The following is a 21540-nucleotide window of genomic DNA, read 5'->3' on the forward strand; positions in this document are numbered from 1 at the left end:
TAAAGGTGAGTCAAGTCAATCACAAACAGTTGGTGTGATGCCTGGACCTTCTTTAACCTCCGTAGTAGTAGGCTACACCAAAATAAATACTTTGAAAACTGTATGATAACACGCCGCACGGCAGGCAATGGTAAAATCCGGACAAATTCTCAATATATTGTTCAGTGAACAGTTCCCATGTATTAATAAATCGTTTATAATATGTTGAAACTATAACTATATAACTACTTAATGTAATTATGAGAATCAACATAATGTCCCCGCCTCCACACAAGAGTTCCACATAAGAGCGGAACAATTTCCCCATCAGTGGCTTTTAACTTCACTCACTTTGAAGTGAATTAAAACTGAAAATAAAGTGAAAAGTGGCAGAAAAAAGCAGAATTGGCTTTGACTCATGGCCCTATCAGAATTTCATCATAAAACGCTCACCTATAGCCTATATCAAGCTTAACTCACAGGAATGGACGAATTTCAAATGACACAGCCATTTTGTTCAGAAATCACTTTTCTTATAGCCTAGAGCAGACCACAAGGAGAAAAAATATATATACTGTACTCAGCACTGCATGGACGTCATGCAGCGTCAAATATCGTCACAAGGACCCGGTCACAGTGACCCAATTAACCAGCGACAGTCTCACCACACCAGGAGACTGATGGACTTAGAGGTGAGTGAGTGAGTGAGTGAGTGAGTGAGTGAGTGAGTGAGTGAGTGAGTGAGTGTTTTTCTTTTTAAAACAGAAAAAAAAAAAAGAGACATCCATCCATCCAGCCATCCATCATAACTGGCGCTACGGTGCAGCCAATTTCCACAAAGCTGCTAAGCTGATTGAGGCAGACCAAATCTGTTTCACCAGCTTACATTCCTTCAAAATGGCCATCTCACTTCCAATATCACGGGCTTTTACTGTTCGCCATTCCCCTGGCTCGGGCTGAGAGTTAGCAAGGCTTAGCTGGATGAAACACTCCAACAGCCCAGTTCTCCCCTGGAACCCACTGATATCTCTATAGCGCAGCCTCTCCCCACATAGCTGCACTTAGTTGGTTTACAGCATTTATTCACACCATTATTCTATCTCCATTTTATTTGCCTATTTTATGTTTTGGCACGTTTCAAGTCATAATGAAGTCAAAGGTGTAGAGACGCACCGGTGCGCTCATGCTAATATGTGTGTGCATGGCGCGCGCACACGCACACACACACACACACACACACACACACACACACACACACACACACACACACACACACACACACACACACACACACACACACACACACACACACACACACACACACACACACACACACACACACACACCTTTACAGCCCAAGTCTTAGCAAAATGCAAGGCGGCAGATATCCAGACCTCCCTCTACTGGAGTAGATTAAATTCACACAAGGCTTCTTTGGAAAAGGAAATTGGACAGATAAGAAATAGATTTCTAAGAAAGGAGCCAGTGAGATGGTCTATATACAGAGAACTCAGAAGTGTGCAGTGAAAATGGTCTTCCACCTGTTTTCTGTCACCTGGCTGTAGGCCCTGCCCCGTCTGTGTGCCGCTGCACTTATCATGCTTGCTTTTTGTGTACATGCACATGAGCGTCTGTCAGTACTAGCGTACTTATCTTTAAATATGCCTATATTATCTTACCCCCTCTCCCACTGTCTCTCTATCGTTTTACCACAACAGCAAATATCCTGTTGGCCCAGGCAGCAGGCTGCCTGTGCAGGTATATCTGGCTGTGGGATCGATCCGGCTCCAAGCCGAGGCCTCCCATTCATCTCAGAGCCATAAAATGTGATTAGTGCTGACTACAGCATTGCAGGGAGATGGGCCGATAGGCCTCATAGCTACTGGGGCTGGGCTCACTGCAGGAGACAGCAGCTACAGCATCCCTCCCTTGTTCTGCTTGTCTCCGTTGCTCTCTCTCTCCTCTCTCTCCTTTCTTGTATCTCTCTTCCGCTCACTGTTCATGTCTGTCTCTCTCTACTACTCTCTTTCCCCTTCATTTTATATTAGTCTCTTATGTCTTTGTGATCTGATCTCTACTGCTGCCAGGCGCACACACACACGCAGACACACACACACGCACACACGCACGCACGCACACACGCACGCACGCACGCACGCACGCACGCACGCACGCACGCACGCACGCACGCAGGCAGGCAGGCAGTTTTACCCTCTTCTGCTGGGGAGTTACATGACAGCGCTGACAGAAATGGCAGAGAACCAATCAGGGTGGGTAAAAACTCAATAAAGCCCATCTCTTCATTACCACGCCCACTGTTCCCATGCACTGTATCTCTGTGGCATGTGACCACCTTACTCAGCCAATCCCTATGCTCAGAGCTGGCAGAAATTAGCTCAGATGATATGACAAGAAGTGAGGTATGAAATAAACAACGGGTCCAGTTTGTAAGGGAAAACAAATTGCCATGTGTATCTTTCAAAATTGGGTTTTGTGGGTGCAAATTCATGGTGAGCTGTCTACTGGAAGGCATTAGGTAACAGTTGGTTGTGTTTTTGGCTGTGAAAGGACATCCAGTACTGTAGGGAACAGCACACATACAGTATACTGTATAAAATAGTGGATATCATCGATAATATTGTAAAACTGGACCAGACGAACACCATGTAATTTTCAACTGGACAAAGCAAAATTAACAGAATAAAAGAAATTAAGCCGCTTACCTGTGTCTCACGGACATTCTCCACAGTGAAGTTGAACCAGACTCTGAAGCGAGGGTTGCAGGTATCAGGGCGGATAAAGAGGTCAAACTCAAACTCACTAATGTAGTCGACTCGTCCAAGATTACCTGCAGGAAGAAAGCATACCATCATTGTCCTGTGCAAACCTTCTATGTCCAAAACTGTTACTTTTCAAGAAATGGAAAAAATGGAAAAAAGCCAAAAGTTCAGTAGCTGTGTATATATAGTGTGTGCGTGCGTGTGTGTGTGCGTGCGTGCATGGGTCTATGTTTATTTTATTTTCAAGTGACCCTCTCTGGCATTACCTATATATTTTTTTGTTTGAGCTGTTGGAAATAACTAGGCTACACTTGGTTGTTAAAGTCTCGATGACAACAATATTAAAATAGATACAACTGTTTGGGAATCATTTTTAAATGAGAATCATTTTGAATCGTGACCCCAAAATGGGAATCAAATCTAATCATGAGATAGTTACGCAATACCCGTGCACCACTCTGTCTTTGTCCCCTTTATGGCAATAAATGGAGATTTCTGTAGGCCTATCTGTCTGTCTGTGTCCCTCTTTTGCCCATCTATGGAGTTATGTGTGAGACATGCCAAAAAATGTAGTCCTGGACACGTTTGTGTTGTGCGCAGAAAGTTTGAAGTCGGTTTAAATATGGGGAGTGTTCGGTTTATGCCAAACAACAATAAGCTCTTTTCAGTGTTAGGTTAAACTGTTTGATTATTCGGTGCATTTGGCATCAAACAACATCACATAGATGATAATTCCATCTGCAGTCGTGTAGGCGGGCTGCAGATATATATGTTGTCAAATTAAAAGCTAGACGGTCTAGACTTCAAGCCAACTTAATCTTCAACTTATTTTAATTATTTGTATGCCAAGTACGAAATATCTCATACATAAAGCTTTATATCAAATATGAAACGGTTTTGCCGAAAATCTACTTTTAACACTGGATCGGTTGTTAGGCAACGCCTTGCTTACCAGGGTTGGGAAGTAACTGATTATTATGTAACGCCGCTACGTAATCAGAATAAAAAAAAACCTGTAACTGTAACGTCTTACAGTACATTTGAAAATTTGTAATCTGTATTAAAGTAACAGGGGTATAGTAACAGGGATTACAGGCTTGGTTACATTCTCCCCTTCCACTCATCAATTTTAGGCCTACAAATAAGTTAAAACACCTATAATAAAATAATCACTCAAGTACGCATGGCACATGATCAGGGGCTGTGCTGTGTGTCCCTGCTGCTGCCCATAGCACTGCACAGTGTGGGCACACGAGCAGCGTCGGTACCAGCAGCACCAACGGTTTTCCCCGCCGTCAGAATCTAACTCTCCATTCCCCATATTATATAATTACATTATATTACATTTTATAGCGTGATCTGTAGCCAGCGGACACTCCTGACAGTGATCTGTAACCGGGGACAAGAGGAGGTGTAGGTGTAGGAGCCGCTGGAGCGCTCTGTAGACGCGGGGACAAGGGTGACCATGGGTAGTGAGATTCTAACGGACGGGGAGTGGAACGATACAATAGATACCGATAGATACATTCAAATGGCACACCATATGCATTGCTCGATAGATGCCGACATAACCATAACTCTATGGATATAATTAACACACAGCAGGGTGAAATCAACCCTCAACGGCTTCTGTGTTGACCAGAGTGGTGGTGGTATCAAGATTACTTCAAACGACAAAAGAGTTGATTTCTAAATGCAAACTGAATCGGTCCGCGATTAATCACAGCTGTGGGTCACACATTGCAAAGTCAAAATCGTCCACTCAATCGCACATATAACAATTGCGCTAGCAAGCATGTGTGTGCGTGCATGTCTCTGTCTGTCTGCCAGCTCTGCCTGTCTGTCTGTTTCTGTCTGCACTCTGTCATGTGTGAGAACTTAAAGTGCCATTTTTTCTTTATCTTTTTCAATAGGCCTACCAATTTGTACAGCATGCCTTTGACTGAATACATATATATTCTTTATATGTGTATATTTATTATAATGATTAGGAATTATTATTATAATGATTAGGAATTAATCATGCCTTTTGTGCAAACTGTGCCTAGCTGAATAGGACTGTATTTTAACATGAATCATAATGGTGGTAGGCCTACTATTTTCTGAGGTGTACTTGAGGTGAACCACTGCTTTAATATCAATGGTAAAACTTGTTTTTATCTAATTAAATAGAGTTTTGCTTAAAAGTAATACAAAAGTATAACTGAAATTAACACACCTACTTTTTTCATTGTGGTACTCGGATTATGTTACTGACTACAATTTTTAGCAAGTACTTGTAACTGTAGGGGATTACTTTTTAAAAGTAACCTTCCCAACCCTGTTGCTTAGCACCAGCACCAGGATATGTGCGCACGCATCCCATAGGGTCCAATTCTTAGAAAAATGCGGCGCTGTCCGTGGTGATCATCATCCATCCGAGATTCGGATGTGATTTCCAAAGATAAACATGGTGAGCTACTGCTACTGCTTAGCCGCTACTCACAATGGTGGTCTCCAAGCCGCGAAACCGGAAATTAAAGTACCCAAATATGGGGAGATAGCCCCAGCAAGGCTTATCTACCCTCTGCTGCCACCTAGATGCAGATAAAGAGTTCGATTTACTGATTGATTGATTGATTGATTGATTGATTGATGAGTGAATACTTCATCAGTTTGCAAAAATAAGCACAGGAAAGTACAGTTCAATACAAGGTAAGGTATGCTAATAATATTATGAGTAATCACCCAAGGGAGCACTATGGCTTGTTTCCATTTGGGTCCTTTGTACTCAATTCATCAAAACATTTAATGACAGACAAATACTATGCAAAAACAAGGGATGTGGGAACAAAAATCGAAAGTCGACTCAATTTTCGACTCATGATCACCACGACTCAAAAAAGTAGAAAAAGTCGTCTTTTTTAAAAGTTATTATTTTGTAATGGCTTGCTCTAAAACGTTAGAGCAATCCCAAATGGGAGAGGTACGAGTGTCTGTGTGTGAAACTCCTCACACAGTGCTGCTACTGTTAGAACTGCTAACTGTCAGCACCGCTCGACCTGCTTGTTGTGGTTTGAGAATAGATCCCATCATCCCAGGGTGTTGGGTGGGTGGGTGGTATCTTAGCAACACTGAATGCGTTGTCCCATTGGTCGTGTGCTTGACTGCTTGTGTCATGAGCCAATGGGTTGAAGCTGAGCCCTTCCCAGACCCCGGGTTCACAGCTCACTTGGTCACACTCACAGGCAGTGTTTCCATGGTAGCTTATAATAAGCGACTTTGGACTTCTTTTTCTGTAAAATTGCGTGTAAATATTGGTAGTTGCAGATTGCGTTTTTTTGGGCTTATTCCTAAAGTGTATAGTTGTTTATTTGAGCTTGTTTCCTAATTCGTTTAAACCAGTGTTTCCTAATGTCGTTTGAAGTGATTCTCACACATTTTCATGGCAAGAACCCCCAGATTAATGTATTTGTCACAGGAACCCCCATACAAGATTAGTGTTGTTGTTAATGTTTCAAAGAATATTCCACATTTTGACATTTTTTTTTCCAATGATCGTTTTGAAAATAGCAGATCTACAAGCTCACAACGCCAATGTGACGTGCTGTGAGCTTGCAGATCAGCTATTTTCAAATAGCCTAGTCAGGCTTCTTTTGGGCTTGTTTACATGTACCTGGTTGCTTATTTCTCTCACACAATCTGACAACACTGCATGCTCACAGGCACAGACCATGCAGACAGGTTCGCTCTGACGCTCTCTCGTTGGGAGGACTGAGAGCAGGACAGTTGTCAAATAAATCACGCCGTCATATTCCCCGGCCCGACTCGACCTTAAAATATGGAACAACGTGCGTCCCGTATCAGTTAATTACGGGACTCGTCTTTTTGTTTCCAAATAGGGAAAAGTGGGCTGGGAGCTTACCACTGACGAACACTGCAGGCTGCAAACAGTGAGTTTGGGGCAGAGAGCTGGGGCACATCCGATAGCATAGCCGATAGCACTGCTCTTTCAGTGTTGTTGTTGTTTACAAAATAAAGTATATTTGTTTTATTATTGGGCTTTGATGCAAATTCTAAACATATAGATGCAGCTGCAGAAGTTGTGTTGCTTAAAGGAATGCATAGACACGTCGATTTGCGGCCTCGACTAATTGATTTGCCAAATATGAGGCCTATGGTCTTAGTTCTGAAAGATAAAGTTAAAAGAAACTGTAGCTAAATTTGGGGACCGTATCACTGGCTGGTAGGATGAAAGTAAACATTCCTGTGATATCACACCCTCTGCATTCACCCAATTTCATCTTTCCTTGAATGAATGAATGAATGCAAAAAATAAGAATATTAATTGTATGCCGAACTTATGCAGAAGAGAATTTACAGGAATTTTGAAACAAATGCTAATTGTTATAACTATGTGGCAGCTGTTAGTGTATATAGCTGTCACAGTAGTATGTAAAACACGGCTTTGCCTCTTCTCCCCGCTTTGGCAGGGCTCTGATCGTCAGAGCACCGCCTGCAGGGAAAAGCCGCTGGGGACAGATAGACAGCCGGATGGGGTTGCTCCAGCCATCCATATCTGATACATTATATTCTGTCCATACAGATAGATCCAGATGATCAGTGGAATTATAATTAGTCCAATGGGAGCCATCTCCCCTGGCTCCAACCTTCATAGATCTCTGTAAAATGACTGGCGGAGGTATAGGTTGATCACATGACGGCCATTCTAAATATAGTGGTGGATTTAGAAGGAGTTGTGCGGAGTGACTGTCAGAATGACGGCCAATGAACAGAAAAAAAGCAAGATGAAAATACCCTCTTTTTGTTTCTATTCCCATAGGGACGTGATGATTTGAAATACAGGATATATAGTATTTGGTGTTTTCCATTAAGTTGCCAGAACGTACTGTATGAAAATGTAGATTCCCATAATTTGTAGTTGTGTACAGCACAACCTCACTGATAGCTGTAGTATTGAGAAATGTGCCACCCTGAACTATAATCGTAATCAGTTGAGCATTAAAAAAAAACACTATTCTCATTTTTGAAAATGTCTTGTGTTTATTCTTAACAAATTTGAAAAACAGTAATATCACGTTTTATTTTGAAGTATTTTTGCAATAGGTGCAACCGTGCAACACAATCCCAAAAATTTGTAAACTCCCACATTAGATTTTCAGGTAGCGTGTAAAATATAAAGTAACACAAAATCCAGAGCTGCAGTGTCCATAGGCATATACCACGGGCCAGGGTGATGGCCAGGGTGTAATTTTATAGCCTATCACATAAGTCGAAATCTATATACAGTACAGTAATGTCCAATATGCTGTTTTCGTACACACACACACAGAGAGAGAGAGTCAATAGCGTATGGCATCAGGCATACATTGGAGATGTGAACGGAACGGAACGGAACGGAACGGAACGGAACGGAACAGAACAGAACAGAACAGAATGGTGCCCAGTCACTAGTCCACCAGCCTATGTTAGCTAACCTAACATAGGCTGTCAATTGCGTTAATCAATTCTACCATAGAATCTCTAGTGCGCTGCTGCTAGGCTATGGAATTTGCCACCTAAGAACTGTGGCCTCTGTGGACATTTTTAAAGGACTGTTAAAAACTCTACTTTTTAAACAGGCCTTTTCATAGCCCTATTTGACCTCCCTGTTCATTTTCACCGGCTTGGTTAATGCTAATTGTTTTCTTTTATTTCTATTTAGTCTTACTTCATTATTGACTTGTTTTAATTGTATTGACTCTGTATTGACTATTATCCACTTGTTTTACTTTTATTGTTGTTAAAGCACTTTGTGACTGTGATTGTCTGCGAATGGTGCTCTACAAATAAAATTACTTAGTTAATTAATGCTCCTGCATTCTCCAGTGTGCACTGCCCATGACATGGCAGTCATGTTAAACTATAAGCATCATGGTTTAAGTAGGCCTAATTAATTTACAATGCCACATCCTTTAAATGTAAAGCCCTGATGTTGGTTATTTTCCAGTATATGCGTTTGTCCGGTGGTCGGGTAACTTGATTGATTATGGGTACATTGGTTGGCGTGGAAACACCTGCAGGCGAGACGTGAGACCTGCAGTGTTTGATAGATGTTTATAGACTATAATATCATGCGATTCATGCGATTTCTTTTGATATGGATAATGTATTTCTGGAATACAGTTGAATGCCAAAATGCAAGCACAGAGTGAGTTATAACGCATAGGCTCAGGGCTCATCAATTCATTCCGGTGAGGCGTTTATTTTTTATTCATGTTGGTGGGCAAAGTGGAACCAGGATAGCGTTGACACATCGTGACAGAACTGGGACTCGTTGACAGACCGGTTCACGTGGCCAGAACAGTGACGGAACCGATGGCGTCACAACATATGGGACGAAATCGGCGCACGAGGAGGCGGAGTTGCCGGAAATTGGTCATTGGGCGCGAATCTCGCTGGCTCTCCATGGCTATTAAGCCTAATTTATCGCAATATCCTCTGCTGATAATAGCAGAATTACAAGCTCACATGTCACAATGTGATGCTTTATAGGCTTGTAGATCTGATATTTTTGGCATTAGTTTGTGAAGAGTTAACTGGGCAGGCAAAAGTCCAAGCTGCTCTGCAGCACCAGGCCCAAATATCGCTCGGCTCTGTACATTCATGTAGAGTAGACCACCTGGTGGCAGGTAGCAGCAACATACACACACACACACACACACACACACACACTCACACACATGCCTGCATGCACACACACACACACACACACACACACACACACACACACACACACACACACACACACACACACACACACACATTTGGGCACATACTGTACACACGCACACAAAGCTAATTATAGACAGATGGGCTAACCACCACACTGTCAGAGCAGATCCCTCTCCTTCTGCCATCTGAGGGAGCTAATCCACCAGTCAGCTTCACACACACACACACACACACACACACACAGTGGAGCGACTGACTAAGAGGTGCAGGAAACAAATTGTAATAAGGTGCTTGTAATAAGCTTCAGGGTTAGGGTTGGTTCTGGTGACTGATATTGTCCTTTTTATCATTTGATCTATCTATAAATGCACCAATTCTCTGTATGTATGTTTATTTATTTGACAGGGACAACGCTCATTAATCAACATGTCAGTTTTCACATCAATGTAAATGGGCCAGAGTTAGCCAAAGCTAAATTTCATCTGTAGTCCCTGGGCAGGCTCTTAAAAAGTAAATGATAAAAGAAAGACGGGGTGTAGGGCGCCTGCACACAACAATGTCTGTGTGTAATCCACGTAACTCGAGAACCGTTAGCCCCACCGGCTTCAAATTCAACACACGCATTCCACACCACCGCATGGGGTGCAGTGCCCGGTGTCGAGTCGTTCGGATCCGCGGTTGCCCTCTTACCTCAACAAAACTCCATATTTGGGCATGCCTGACACAGAACTCCACAAGCTGGCCTGTTCTGACATCCCAACACTCCATATTTGGGCATGGCTGACACTGACATATCTGGGTGGGCCATGCATTTCCAACTTGCATCATTCCAAGTAGGCCAGTGCCCAACGAGCACCGCCAAAGAGGCCCCACAGGCACCTCTCTAGTATTATAAAATCACACCTGTGTGAAGTGAGGGGCGCTAATATATTAAAGTCTAACTCATGTTGATTAGGTGATGTAATGGTGATATAAAACAAATGGTGCCAACACAAACATTAAATGCCATTAACAATAAAGAGACAATATGACGTAATGAAGGACAATATGACGTAAATGTTCCCTTCATTGTCAATGGCATTTTTATAACAAACATTGAACTAAAAACTAACATTAAACCTGTATATAGGAGGGCCCTCAAAAATGAGGCAGACAGATACGGAGATCTCCATAAAAGGGTCACAGACGGGTACAAAGCTCCCGATACTATGGTATCAATCCAACATATCGGTCGGATTGGCAGTGCAACGTAGCTGTCAGACCATAGTCAGACTCTATTTGCATGGAAATGGAAATGCGATTTCTTGACGTGGCCAAAAAAGGCAGAAAATTGGATCGAGCAAATCATAACAAATTACTCACTCATTAGTACGATGTCAATATGACATCATCATGTAACCTTTTTGGGCACAATAATGAATAAATACAGAGGCCACATTGTTACAATTTATTACCTTGATTTTTGTGTAGAAATTATTCGTTCATGACAACCCGGTGATCTGAGACGGCTGATAAGATCACCATGGAGGAAGGTATCGGATCCAACAGTGACGCGGTGCGCCATGACCGACCGGCGTCGCTGGCACAACGCTTCCGGAGGACAGTGCTGGCCAACCTGCTGGTGATCCTGACCGTAGCGGGGGTGACGGCGGGGGTCTGCATCGGCATGGGCGCGCGCCACATGCAGCTGACCCACGCCCAGGTCGTCTACGTGGGCTTCCCGGGAGAGCTCCTCATCCGCATGCTGAAGCTGATCATCATCCCACTGGTGGTGTGCAGCCTGGTGAGCGGAGCGGCCAGCATCGACCCCAAGGCCCTGGGCAAGCTGGGCGGCTGGGCCATGCTCTACTTCCTGGCCACCACTGTGATCGCCTCCGTCATCGGCCTGTCGTTGGCCTCCGCTGTCCGCCCCGGGTCAGTCACCGCCGGTGGTGTCAGGCCTCCCCCGTTGGACGAGGGCTTTCCGCAGGCCAGAGAAGTGGTGGACTCATTCTTAGACCTGCTCAGAAACATCTTTCCCTCCAACCTGGTGTCCGCTGCCTTCCAGTCATACGCCACCAGCTACAGACTGATCGCCACTAACGGCACGGACGGAGTCACCACTACCGACAAGGTGCCTTTCGGAACGGAGCAGGACAGCACCAACATCCTGGGTCTCCTGGTGTTTGCCATGGCGTTTGGCGTGGTGTTGAGGAACCTCGGAGAGAAGGGACGGATTCTCATCGAGTTCTTCGGTCAGTTCAACGAGGCCACCATGCACCTGGTGTCCTGGATCATGTGGTACTCTCCCGTCGGCATCGCGTTCCTCATCGCAGGTAAGATTCTAGAGATGGGCGATGTTGGCACCCTGTTCGTCAGCATGGGGAAGTATGTCGGCTGCTGTGTACTCGGCCTGGCCATCCATGGCCTCCTGGTAGTGCCCGGCATCTACTTGGTCTTCACCCGGAAGAACCCCTACGCCTTCCTGTGGGGGACAGTGACCGCGCTGGCCACCGCCTTCGGGACGGCCTCCAGCTCTGCCACGCTGCCCACCATGATGAAGTGCGTGGAGGAGCAGAACGGCGTGTCCAAGCCCGTCAGCCGCTTCGTGCTGCCCATCGGCGCCACCGTCAACATGGACGGAGCAGCCCTGGTCCAGTGCATAGCCACCATGTTCATTGCCCAGCTCAACGGCGTGTCCCTCGGCTCGGCCCAGGTGCTCACCGTCCTGGTGATGGCGACGGCCTCCAGCGTGGGCGCAGCAGGCATCCCCGCCGGGCACGTGCTGACCCTGGCCATGATCCTGGAGGCCGTAGGGCTGCCTACCGAGGACGTCACTCTCATCTTGGCCGTCGACTGGATCGTCGACCGCGTCATGACCATGGTCAACGTGGAGGGAGACGCCTTCGGCGCGGGGCTCCTGCAGCATCTCGTGGACCGCAGCAGTGCTCCTTCAGGCCAGGAGGAGATGGAGCTGAGGCTGAGGGAGAAGATCCAAGACTTGCCGCATGTTCAGATACAGCTAGGCTCCGAGGGCAACGCCCCGGCCTAACCTCATTTCAACACTTGAAGCACAGCGTCCATATTCTGGGGGGGCATTATAGCCAAACATAGCAGATCTACAAGCTTGCAACATGTTGCGTGTATATCGGCTATTTTAGATTTGGTGTAGACAACCCGGGTCCAACCCCTTGTTTTGGTTCTGTGACCCAATCAATGGGTCACTAGCAAATTGAAACTTGATATTATCTCAACAACCCCAAATATGAAGTCTCCCAGCTTTCCGGGTTTGTGTGAACACAAACATTGGCTTGTGATTGGCTGATCACCCCACAGTGATGATTTGATTGGCTGAGAAAAGTACATATTGAAGATAAAAGTAAGGGCGCAAATTGTGATTGGCCGTTGTGACTTGTGATGATGTATGAAGAAAGAGCGCCCCTCACTTCACACAGGTGTGATTTAAAAAATATATTAATACAATTTAATTTTGTCCAATCTGTATGTGTAATAGAGTACGTATGTTAGTACAATTATAAAACGTATACAATCTGTTCGGTGTACATTGTGGGTAATGCGATTTAATAGATCATATTATTGATGTATGTATTTTGAGGTGTAATCAGTCTCGTGTCAGAGGCCCTTGCCCGTCGGGTGCATACATTGGTTAGGCATACCAACAGTCCTTAGTCTGACAACACCGTCGCTCCCGACATGCGCTGTGGATTAAAAGTAACCTGTGCTGTTGGTTAACACAATACTGCCCAGCCCTCTAGGCCAGAGTGTGGCGCCAGTGTCAGCAACATCCGCAAAATCTATAGGGTAAGCCTATAGGGAAAGGACGGAACATCACCCCTATAGCAGCGATGATGATCAGCGAGGCTTGGATTCATGTTTTAATAGGCATTTTATGCCATTCTGAGCATAAAATAACCCTGTGTGAATGCATGTGTACCGCGGATTATCATGTAACGCTTTTTCTACAATGAGAGGCCTATGGATGCTAGCCGAGGAAGCTACATAACCGAGGCAAAAAAAAAAATCAAATCTCGTGTTTCTCATGGATGGCCCAGATGACCTTAATAACTTTCCACGAGAGATATTGAGGAAAGCACGGATTGGGTTAAAAAACACCCTTGGCTCCCGACATGTGCGGGTTCAAAGTAATCCGTGCTGAGGATAAAAAATTACCAGTGTGCTGCAGGCTGAAACTAACCCATGGTGGGTTAAGAATCACCCGTGGCATCCACATGCGGTTAGGTTTCTGGTTTAAGGACTTCAGTGTTTTGTACCATACAATTGTATGTATAAGTACAGAACAAAGAATGTTTTCTTTCACCATCTTTGTGGAAAGGTGCAATTCTGGGGAAATTGCAAAGCGTGGTTGGCTGGATGGCACAGACGCCTTCGGACATATAGGCCACTGACAATGTCAAGTCACCCCTGTGATGATGTGTTTTTGCAACAGCATTTTCCGTGCCCCCCTATGGATGAGAATGGAATTCCTTTTAGCTCTCTGTTGATTAAACCACCCTCGACATGTGATACAAATTTGGGGTGGATTGGACATTCCGTTTGTCATTTGCGCCATTGTGTGTAAAATAGGCCCCTCCCACTAACTTTGGGAGCCGTTAACGTCCAAACGATACTGCCTTTATCCTGATGTCAGACAGATTGTCTGTCTAACAGACAGGGAGAGAGAGGGGGAGGGAGAACATTCTAAAGCTTATCAGACACAAGAAGAAAAGGTTGATAAATGACCTTTATTTTGTCAGAAGAACATGAACCGAAGATTGGGGGGTGTGTGTGTGTGTGTGTGTGTGTGTGTGCGTGCGTGTGCGAGCGCAGTGTACTTGTCCATCCCTGTCCATTGTCCATCTTCCATCCCTTCCCTTCTCTCTCCAGCCCCTCCCCAACCCACCCTGTTCCATTCCCCAAATTTAACTTTCCATAATTTAACATTTAGAAATGTTATTGCTTGATTTGCTTGATCTTTTATGTCTTCTAATTTGATTTATGTCTTATGTTTTATGTAAATCACTTAAAACTTTATATGATAGGTGTTTTATAAATGATTATTATCCACACATAACATTGTTCCAAGTTTAATCTCCATTTTATGAGGTGAAGTACAGAACATACACGGCGACATCTTGACTGTCCACAGTGTCCAGCAGCCTATACCTAACGGCACCCCCGGTTTCTGTGTACTTCCTATAATTATGGTTAGTTAGACACTGTTGTCCAGCCCAATGCATACTTAACAAAAAGCTCATATGGTACACACATAGCGCCTGGTTGGCTGGCTCACAAGTGGCAGGCAGGCAGGAACTAGCGTGCTGAACCCAATCCACAGCCATTGAACACAGATAAAGCCAAAAGCAGGCTGAACCAGGCCCAGCTGCAGCAAGCAGTGACAGAAAGGGAGAGAGTGAAGAAATAAAGAGAGCGAGTACAGAGTGTGGTGAGAAAAGGGAGCAGAGAGGCACCTGTGTCATGAAATCGATCATCAATGACTACAACCAATGGCCAGAGCTACTGTATATTAGATAAGCATGGGTGTTTACCGAAAATAGCTGGTATAAAAGCTTGCAAATCGGCTATGTTCAATGCACAACACTGTCCGGCGCCCAACTAAATCAGGCCTATGCTATTTCCACAGACAATGCACTAAACACTGTGAACGCACGCACGCACACGCACACGCACACACACGCACACGCACACACACACTTCTGAGTGGCGATCACTTGATGAAAGCACTGATTTACTGAATGATGTCATTTTTTGTCATCAGACTCTAAAATATCCTCATGAACTGATAGAATAATAAATTAAATTGTGCTGTAAAAAATACCTCTGGCCTTCCTGCAGCCTGTCTGCGGTAATTCAAAATCACATCCACACTGGACATAAAAGAAAATGCAGCTTGAGGCTCATCAATCTCTTCCTCAGCAGGATTCCTTCTAGTCACACAACATGTTTAGAACTACAGCCGATTAGCAACAACATTTGCCATTGTGCCAAAAAAATGCCTACAAACTATTATTTTCCTCTGCATACTTGTTTTCAAAGAAAATAAGTTTGACCAACAGTCATTCATTACAAAACACATATAACGCTGCAAGGAAAGGAAAGGAAAGGAAAGGAAAGGAAAGGAAAGGAAAGGAAAGGAAAGGAAAGGAAAGGAAAGGAAAGGAAAGGAAAGGAAAGGAAAGGAAAGGAAAGGAAAGGAAAGGAAAGGAAAGGAAAGGAAAGGAAAGGAAAGGAAAGGAAAGGAAAGGAAAGGAAAGGAAAAGAAAAGAAAAGAAAAGAAAATAAAAGAAAAGAAAAGAAAAGAAAAGAAAAGAAAAGAAAAGAAAAGAAAAGAAAAGAAAAGAAAAGAGAAAAGAAAAGAGATAAATGACTATTAAATGCTCCCTGCTACGTGCCACTGGCACTCTGGACCTGAAGCTCAGCTCTACTGCTGAGACTGTCAGCACCATGGACAGCACCATGGAGAGCCATGGGAGTGTGACAGTATGTGAATGTTTATTTATGGAGGAGGGAGTGGGTGGAGGTATGATCAAGTTCAGTTCACAGCAAACTAAATGATAGTAGAAAAATCATCATCAAATGTCATTGGATGAGCAAATGCTGGGTGATCACTCTTGGATGAAACAGCAAAGCTGTGTGGGGAAAAAACATTTAACATCATTAGTTCTTCCATCTATAATGCCTTTTATGAAATGTGTTAACATTAATATCCTATTTATTTACTTGTTTATTAAAGGTATTTGTAATCGACACAAAAGAGAAACTGGGCATGAATAAATAGATAAAATAAATAAAAAGTCAAAGAAGAAAACAGATGCACAGCAAATTGAGATAGAGATCAGACTGGTATCTTCCTGATTCTGGTATTCTGCAGTAGCAGCGGCAGCAGCAGCAGTTACAATAATGGCAGCTAGGAGCCATGGGCGGCTGGGTTATTGAGCCCGATACCATAGGGCCTGACGTGAGAGATGGCTCCAGCCTCAAGGTTAGAATTACATGTTCAGCCCGCCGAGTAGCCCAGATATGACACGCCATTGATCTCAGTTTTAATTTTATGGTGGCTACCTCCAGATTCAAACGCTCTAGTAGGCTATAGCCTGGCCCTCTTTTAATCAATCCCATATCATTTAGTATTTAACTAACGCAAATGGCCAAGTGATCGCTGTAAAAATCACTCCCCCCAAAAGCATTAAAGTTGCATTAGATAAAACAAAGATTAGTGACTGTGGGGTCTTTATGATGTGGGGAAGAAGCCCAAAGACGAGCGAACCAGATCCATCGTTAGCAAATCTGTATTTCTGTTCCTCGGCAAAACAGACAGACTACATTAGGGCTAATGAACTACAGAGGCAGAAAAGATGAAGAAAACAAGTAAAGGGGAAAAGAGACTTTAAATTTCCAGTACTTGAGAGCTGTTGCATAATTCCTCTTGTGGTTGGTGTCATTCTACATATTATATTCAGCCTCAGTTGTGTCTTGGCAGGTTATGTTGAATATCAATCATTGTCCTTGAGGGAAAACTAGTACAGCATTTAATAATAATAATAATAAAACTTTATTTGTATAGCACCTTTCATGACATGAAATGCAGCTCAAAGTGATTTACAGAACAATGGAGAATAAAAGAAAAGCAAGGCAACGACATTGAAAAACAAGCAGTAATGCAATACAGTGAGGACATGAATAACAAAAAATAAAATAAAAGATCAATTAAAAGCAATGTTGTAGAAGTGGGTCTTGAGCTGAGCTTTAAAAATGTCTACAGAGGCTGCCTGACGAAGGTACAGTGGGAGCTTGTTCCATGCCGACGGCCCGTAGAAGCAAAAAGCTGCTTCCCCGTATTTTTTAGTTGCCATTTTTTTAGGCAAAGCGAGCAGGCCAGCAGTGGAAGACCTTAGGGGGGCGGTTTGGGACATATTTAGGCAGGCAGTCATGTAGGTAGGAAGGTGCGAGACCATTGAGAGCTTTATAGACAAGTAAAATAATTTTAAAATCAATAATAAAAACAACCGGAAGCCAGTGCAGTGATGCCAAAACTGGAGTAATATGTTCTCTCATCTTAGTTCTAGTTAAAACTCTGACTGCTGCATTTTGGACAAGTTGTAATCTGTCAGTTGTTTTCTTAGGCAGTCCTGAAAAAAGTGCATTGCAGTAATCAAGCCGAGAAGAAACAAAGGCGTGGATTAGCGTTTTTGCATCGTCCAAGGACAAATAGGCTCTGATTCGTGCAATATTTCTAAGGTGAAAAAAAGGCAATCTTGGTAACATGATTAATGTGTGAATTAAAATTCAATTCAGAATCAATAATAACCCCCAGGTTCTTTACTGTACTGTTACTTTCTACAGTCAGGTTGCCAAGTCTGCTTATTATTATTTTTTTAAGATATATTTTTTGCGGCTTACGCCTTTTATTGATTTTTTAAGGGACAGACAGTAGGCTGACAGGAAACGGGAGAGAGATGGGGGGATGACATGCAGTAAAGGCCGTGTCGGGTTCGGGAGTCGAACCCGCGGCACACTGCGACTGGATTACCAGTCCGGTGCCCAGACCGTTACGCCACGGCCTGGGCCAAGTCTGCTTATTATTGATTATTTCTGCTCACTAGAACCAATTATGAGAACTTCTGTCTTATCCTCATTTAGCTTGAGAAAGTTCTCACTCATCCAACATTTGATGCTAGACAGACAGGTCAACAGCGGGTCTAAAGCACAGGGATCATCTGGAGCCACAGAAAGATATAGTTGGGTATCATCAGCATAGAAATTAAAATTTCCGTGATTGGTAATGAGTTCACCCAATGGCAGTATGTACAAGGAGAAAAGCAGAGGGCCAAGAATCGAGCCCTGTGGAATACCAGAACTGATGTCGTGTTTGTCTGAGTCAAACTCGGCTAGATTGACAAAGTAACTTCAAAACTTGCTGTTTGAAGGTTTGCCGTTTGCGCTAGCAGCAGCACCATTCATAATATCAGCTCTAATGTTAAAAATGTTGTTGTCAAAAAAGCATGCAAACTCATTACACTTAGCTTTAGAGGCCGGGAATGACTGCTTGTAGGACTGGGGGGGGTTTAAAAGTCGTTCAATGGTAGAGAATAGGACTCTGGCATTTTTCTTGTTCTCATTAATAATGCCAGAGAAATATGCCTGCCTTGCTTGACGCAAGGCTTTGTTATAGGCGACTGTTGACTTTTTAAGAATCTCTAGGTGGATGGTGAATTTGTTTTTTCTCCAAGCTCGCTCAGCTCTACAACATTCTTGCTTCAGTGAGCGTGTATGCTCATTTATCCAGGGTGTTACTCTGGTGTTATGTTTCTTTTTTGTTTTCAAAGGAGCCACTATATCAAGAGCTGACTCTAGTTTAAGATTAAAAAATTTAACCATATCATTCACTGGGGGAGTATCGGGCAGGGGGGGCCCAGATGACGAGAGAACTCGTCTGCTGCAGAAGAGCTAAAAAAACGCTTTTTTATGGTATATTCAGTGATGTTTTGCTCTAGATCAGAGACAGTCAAAACACAGCAAATAGTGGGCTGATAGCTCAGGCCTTTCAATAGTCCTTTCTACAGTGATGTTCAGCCCTCTAGAAATCACCAGGTCCAGAGTGTGCCCATGTTTATGTGTAGGCCCAACAACATGTTGGATAAACTCAAAGGAGTGCAATAACTCTAAGAAACCCATAGCCACAGCATCTGTAGCATCATCCAGGTGAAGATTAAAGGAGAATTCCATACTAAAAGGCTTTCTTACCTTTCTTTGTAGTTGTTACGTCCCCATCAAAGAGGTCCAGGTGTTATTTTGTGCAAAAGCTCCTTATTGGCTATTTCCCAAACCATAAGCCCTAAATGAATTGCATTGAATTGAATGGGATGTATGGGGTGTTGTGCTAATTCGCTTATTTCCATCGCTCAAAATTATAATTGTTTTGTATATATATCCTCTCTTCATAATGTAAATAATAACCCAAGCGGCACACTTTACTACTTATTTCGATGGAAATAAGCGAATTAGCACAACACCCCATACATCCCATTCAATTCAATGCAATTCATGTAGGGCTTATGGTTTGGGAAATAGCCAATAAGGAGCTTTTGCACAAAATAACACCTGGACCTCTTTGATGGGGATGTAACAACTACAAAGAAAGGTAAGAAAGCCTTTTAGTATGGAATTCTCCTTTAAGATCACCTAAGATAAGAGTTCTGTCATAGTTAGTGGAGCAGATGGATAAAAGTTCTGATATTTCTGTTAATATTGTAAATATCGCTTTACTGCATTTTGGCGGGCGATAAATGCTAATCATTGGCATAGAGGATTGACCAAGTAGTATAGTGGCCTGGTATTCAAAGGATGTAATGCTGCCAAGGGTCAGAGCCTTGAATTTTAACGTCTGAAAAAATTATTGCCAGTCCACCTCCTTTCTTAGCCTCGCGAACAGAGTGAATGAAACTGTAGTTTGCGGGACAGGCTGGCGCTAGGAGAACAGCTCCATCCGAGCCAAGCCATGTCTCTGTTAGAAAGATTATATCTAGCTTCTCTTCACAGATTATATCATTTACAGAGGAGGACTTATTTGTTAATGACCTGATGTTAAACAAGGCAAGGTTAAGCTTGTTATCACATTTTTGGGGGCTGTGATGCCTGTGAGGTACAGTAACCAAACAGCATTCTCTCTCCAGACCACTCCTTGTGTTGGACACTCTATTTGAAATAACAGTAGAAATGTTGTGAACCTCAACCTGTGCAGTGATTGAAACACCAGGCTTTCTAGAAGCAAGGGGTCCATACATGTTTGTTGCTGCGCATAATGGACCCTGTTCATATCAGTTATCAAATGTATTTTCTAGGCTATCTGGAGCTGGGCTTGACATATGGGACGCCGTCACTCGGTGACATCGTCTGGTAAGGGGGGTCGACTTTATTCCAATGTTTATCAGGTCCACCATGCCCGGGGTGAATGAGAGGAGATGTATTGGTGAGGGAGTTAGAAATTCTTCCAATCGACTGTCATTGAAGGACGTTTGGTTTTCAACAAACAGCTTAACTGTACAGTAGTGGTGGTGCTGTCTAGCCACACCACTGGTTCTGAACAAGATTTACACATGACAGACTCTGAGCCTCGACAAAACTCTCCCCCCAAATTGAAATGCCACAAAATATTAGAAAAAATCATTTAAAAAACAAAAAAAAATTCAACGAAGATTCATGTTTTAGGTTGTTTTTAGTGAAAGTAAAAGATGAGTGTTAATTTAAAAATGTGCTGCTTTCTTTCGTTTGAACGATTTTAGCTATTGTTGACAGGGGGGCAGGGGCATTCAAACAAGTGGCTAAATATGTATTTTTTTTACAAACTTTTACAGCGATTTATTTATTATTATTTACTATAGTCCTACTAGACCCCAGGAAATTACATCTGGCCACAAAAGATCATGGGATCTATTAAATGTGAAGGGGGAGGTGACAAACTAAAATATTGAGCCTATGACACACAGTATGGCAGCCCCCTAGTAGTCAGTTGTTCGTTCAAACACACAGAAAACAACTGTGGCCAGATGAAATTTCCTGGGGTCTAGTAGGACTATAAGTAAAAATAAAGAAATCTGCGAAATCGCCGTAAAACTTTGTAAAAGAAAATACATATTTAACCACTTGTCAAAAATAGCTAAAATAGTTCAAACAAAAGATATCAGCAAATGAAAAATAAAGTACACTCATCTTTTACTTTATCTAATAACAACCTAAAACATGAACCAAACATGAAGTTGTCCAATAAGCAACGTTATGACATACAAAGTTATGATATGCTGGCACACGGTCCAGTGTAGACGCTAAAGCGGCGAGGCATGAAATGTCCAGACAGAGAGCGTTTCATTCACACATGGACTCTGTGAGCGTGTGTGTGTGTGTGTGTGTGTGTGTGTGTGTGTGTGTGTGTGTGTGAGTGTGTGTGTGTGAGAGAGAGGGAGGGAGGGAGGGAGAGGGAAAGCAGAAGAACATGGCTAATGTAATCCCATTACGGAGGTACAAGAGGGAGCAGTCACAGTGCTCAGCCCAC

At 43.3% G+C, this 21540-nt stretch overlaps 2 protein-coding genes across 2 annotated transcripts in view; one reads left to right on the forward strand and one right to left on the reverse strand.

Annotated features, from left to right (window-relative positions):
• The window catches only part of agbl4 (AGBL carboxypeptidase 4), a 401255-nt gene that overhangs the window by 345672 nt on the left and 34043 nt on the right, over positions 1-21540 (reverse strand). The window contains exon 3 of the mRNA XM_083767629.1: positions 2703-2827. Within this exon, the coding sequence (XP_083623755.1) occupies positions 2703-2827 (125 nt within the window). The remainder of the gene's footprint in view (positions 1-2702; positions 2828-21540) is intronic.
• LOC310860816 (neutral amino acid transporter B(0)-like) lies at positions 10996-12504 on the forward strand (the record flags this gene model as incomplete). The annotated part of the gene is made up of 1 exon (XM_083768006.1): positions 10996-12504. The coding sequence occupies one exon, from the start codon at positions 10996-10998 to the stop codon at positions 12502-12504; it is 1509 nt and encodes a 502-aa protein (XP_083624132.1).

The sequence above is a fragment of the Protomyctophum parallelum genome, assembly GCF_964188405.1.
Source record: "Protomyctophum parallelum genome assembly, chromosome: 6".
In the NCBI taxonomy this organism is placed as follows: Eukaryota; Metazoa; Chordata; class Actinopteri; order Myctophiformes; family Myctophidae; genus Protomyctophum; species Protomyctophum parallelum.